The sequence below is a fragment of the Borostomias antarcticus genome, assembly GCF_949987555.1.
Source record: "Borostomias antarcticus genome assembly, chromosome: 24".
In the NCBI taxonomy this organism is placed as follows: Eukaryota; Metazoa; Chordata; class Actinopteri; order Stomiiformes; family Stomiidae; genus Borostomias; species Borostomias antarcticus.
Genome location: NC_140257.1, coordinates 5,584,438 through 5,588,813, shown reverse-complemented (window position 1 = coordinate 5,588,813; position 4,376 = coordinate 5,584,438). Strand labels below are relative to the sequence as shown.

The window sequence follows — 4,376 nt, the reverse complement described above, 5'->3', positions numbered from 1 at the left end:
GGACCGAGGAGGGGGCCCGTCGCTCCAGAGGGTCTCCAGCTCTCCAGCGACATTGATCCATCCTCTTCTGAGCCCGTCCATGTGATGTCAGAACGCGGCCAGGCAAGTCATCCCGTCAAGTTGGAGATTCGAGAAAAATTCCTGGACTGAAGGAGGAAAGACGAATTAAAGCGAGCCGGCATTTCTCATTTGAGGGGTTACGAGGGAACATTACCTTGACATTATGACTGAACACTACCCTTGAACTACCCTCGTTTTTTGTCGATGGCACCTCGTTTGATGAATGGCCAGACAAGCAGAACCTGCTGCGTTAGCGACACATGAATCAAATAGCTGAAATTATTCACATAGGGTTCATATGGTCCTCTTAAATGTAAAGATGACCGGTCGGATTGATTAAAACGGTTGGTTTATATTTGAACTGGTTTGTCTTAGCAGGGATTAATTTCCAGTCGGCTATGCACTGCATGACACCGTTGTATAAGCTGATTGTGCTAATGATTGGCACATGGTGGTTGGCGCTGTAGTTTTTGACACATTGCCAAATGATTGGTGGGAATTCTATTACGCTGCTTTAGCAGTGTTGGTAAACATTCCTGCGATGATTTGTGGACACGTAATACATTTGGGTATACGTCTGTGTGCGTGATAATGACTATAAGCCGCACTTTTTCGACTCAGCTCGACACACCCCGAGAGAACCATGGAAGCCCGGTTCGACATGCGCAAGTCATGTCCACGGAATCACTGAGCACGTTTGGCTAACCTATCCAAAACAGGTCAATACACCAACAGAACGGAGAACAATGGAATTGTCGGAAGTTCGCTGTTCCAGTGCGAGCGAGGAACTCTACACCATCAACAAGACCCCGGCCAGCAGCAGCAGCACCCGACCCAAACGGCTGCTCTGGCAGAACGCGGTCCGACACATCACCGAGCAGCGCTTCATCCACGAGCAGAGCGGCGCGAAAGGCATCACTCCCGACGAGCCCTATGACCAGAACCTTAGGAAGCAGTCTGCGGGCAGGACCTCGGTGGGAGACAGGCACAACAACGGGGGGACCAAAGTGTTCCCCGAGCGCGCGAGCAGCGACCTGGGCTTTCTCCATATCGATTGCGCCCCGAGCAACTCTGACTTTTTCCTAAATTGGGGTTATACATATAGAGGCGTCATTTTCCCTACTCTACGCAATTCGTTCAAATCCAGAGATCTGGAGCGTCTATACCAACGCTACTTTTTGGGGCAAAGGCGCAAGTCTGTGGTTGTTATGAACATCCTGGACGTGGTAACTAAACTGACCTTGTTGGTTTTACATTTAACTCTAGCCTCTTCGCCAATGGACCCGATCAAAGGGATGCTGTTGGGCTTCTTCACCGGCATTGAAGTGGTAATTTGTGCCTTAGTGGTGGTTCGGAAAGACACGACTTCCCACAGCTATCTGCAATACAGCGGCGTGGTGACGTGGGTGGCCATGGCCACGCAGATTTTGGCAGCTGGATTGGGCTATGGACTGTTGGGTGACGGAGTCGGATACGTGCTTTTTACCCTTTTCGCCACTTACAGTATGCTTCCCTTGCCTCTTACCTGGGCTATCCTCGCTGGGCTGGCCACCTCGGCTCTCCACATTGTTGTTCAACTAGTCATCTCCCCAAACGCACAGCTCTCCACAAATCAGGTATGTGAAATTTCAAGCAGGCTACACTCACTTCTCCCTCTCTCTAACAATAGCCTATAGCCTGTACTTTGGAGAGTGTTTTGAGACATGTTATCCTACAGTATCGATTTCTTTTGGATTTTTTATTATTATTATTATTATTATTATTATTATTAATATTGTGCATTGGGGGGGGGGGGATCCGCCCAGGATTGTGCAATATTGCTGTCAGACCGCCTGTCTCGTAGCCCAAATATCCCAGTCTCACCCTGTGATTGAAGCACCGGTCGCTGTCCACACCAGAGGTGCTGAAAGTGTTTCAGGCTCTTATAGACAGTAGGCTGCCGTGCCGTTTAGCTCCCCCTAACGGCGCAATCCTTCCAAAAATACACCATTTCTTAAGACTGGTGCGTCAATATCAGCGCGTTAGAGGTCAATAAAGGTCCCGTTTACATGTTCCTGATAGGACTAGGCTACATCACTTCAATTCAACTCGGTGACTATGCAAAGAAATCTCGCTATGAAGCCGTTGCATAATATTATTCACCCGTACACGGGTTTAACAGCTATTTCTAATTATTTCGAAAGGAGATGGACTTGAGTTCTAGCGAGTGGAAGTACACTGCCTACCAACGTTAAATGCAATTATTGTAAGTCGTTCTGGATAAAAGCTTCTGCGAAATGACAATAACATAATGTAACGTATTTAAACTTGATTAGCCTAATATATATTGTTGTTTGGCGTTGCCTCTTATTTGCGACAGATTCTTCCGTTGTCATATGTGAGTAAGTGAGTCTATTGTTTTCAACAGCTACCATTCTGTGTGGCAGAAATAAGTAATTGTGTGTTTTATTCAGAAATATAAAAACATGCATCAAATGTCACATCTCGGGTTGATTACAAAGCAATCCATTTGACTCTGGAATGAGCTGACTGACTGGCTCTGGTTTTAATTTAATTTTTATTTATTTATTTATTTTTTATTATTTTTATTTATTTATTAATTATTATTATTATTTGCTTGTAATTCCCCCTTCAACCTGACCTGACCTAGCATGCATCATCAGCATGGGACCAGCTCACTTGCCCTAGGCCAGACCGCACCTCAGGCCACATGTTGATGATGCAGAGGGATTCTGATGGCCGCCTCTCTTGACCACAAGGCTTGAGGGTCGATCAGCGCCTTGTTAAAGGAGCTTACAACGGATAGAGCTTGGGCCAGCTGTTGGTCAGGAGACGCTGTGAAGGGTCAACTGATGTTAGTCAACCTCACGCCCCCTGTCCTGCAATGCATTCTGGGTATAGCGTACTGGACTGTGTTTTGTGAGCCGTTTTCAGGATGAGTCTCATTCAAGTTTCTGTCATTTATTAGCTGTTGCCCTCTCCTTCCAAAGCATAGCTCAGCGGTGTCGGGCGTGACGTCAGAGCGTTGCTCTTCCCACTGTCGTTGTGTTCTGGTAGTTCTGCTTCTGAGAGGCTCTGGTGCAACACTGAGGTTGTGGGTTTCATTCCGAGCAGACATCGACAAAAGGGACTTCTAAATAGCATGTATTTATACAGTTATACCACTTAAAAGATATATATTATTACCGTTTTTTATATTGTGCTCTTATGTTTTAGAAGTAGACACGCAGCATCAGAGCACCGGGAGGAAGGGACACGGGAGGTGATTTTGGGGGGTGTGTGGGGTGTGTGTGTGTGTGTGTGTGGGGGGGGGGGGCGCTGTAGGCTGCTCCAGAGACAACACGCCTAAAGAGGCAGCGCTCAATGGCGAGTTTCAGACCCTGTTAATCAAATTAAATGATTGTTCTCTATGAAGCCCGATGAGAGAGGGGGGCTTGGTCTCAAGAAGCAGAGTAGTCATACGGAGTCTTTCTGGATGTGTCCTGCCCAGCTCTGAGGTGCTGCTGGCGTGAGACTGCGTTTCGTACTCCGCGGCTACAGCCAAAGACAGGGCCAGACTGCAGCGCCTTATCCGATTTTCGGAGAAGGTGATTGGCTGCAACCTTCCCTCCCTCCTGGTCCTGCGCAGCTCCAGGAAGACTGCGGCCGACCCCTCCCACCCTGGTCACAGTCTCTCTGTGCCGTCCCCCTTAGACAGGACGCTGCGCTCCGTTAGGATCATGACCGCACACCACAGAGGCAGCCTCTTCCCCACGGCCTCCAGCCTCTTCCCCACGGCCTCCAGCCTCCGCAATGTGTCCCCCTCTGACCCCCCCCCGCCCCCCACAGACCCCACCACAGACCCCACCACCTTTGAGAGACCCTTTCACACGACCACCGAATGTACGCACTGCACTCACATATCACAACGCACACACTATACACACACACACACACACACACACACACACACACACTCACAAACACATTACACTCTGCAGTCACTGTATATACAGTACACTGACCGCACTACATTTTGTGTGTATATATATATATATATATATATATATTATATTATCCTATTTTGCACTAGCATTTTGTTCTTGCTCTTTGCTCTGTCCTGTCTCGTCCCTGCACCCTGTCCAATGTCGTCTCCATATTATGCACCATGTCCGGAAGCATATTCCTATGTTGAAAAACTGCCATAGCAATAAATTGAATTGTGATTGTGATAGTCCTGGTTAGTGAGGAGTCTGTGGGGATCAATTTGACAGCTGACAGCTGAGCTCTCGACCTCCACAATCATTGTATGTGGCCACGCTTAGAGGCTCGCGCTA

At 48.0% G+C, this 4,376-nt stretch overlaps 1 protein-coding gene across 1 annotated transcript in view; it reads left to right on the top strand.

The window, feature by feature from the left end:
• Positions 1-806: 806 nt before the first annotated feature.
• The window catches only part of adcy8 (adenylate cyclase 8 (brain)), a gene marked incomplete at both ends in the record, with an annotated part of 93,500 nt that continues 89,930 nt past the window's right edge, over positions 807-4,376 (top strand). Inside the window, one exon of the mRNA XM_084458002.1 lies at positions 807-1,676. Coding sequence (XP_084314128.1) covers positions 807-1,676 — 870 coding nt within the window. The remainder of the gene's footprint in view (positions 1,677-4,376) is intronic.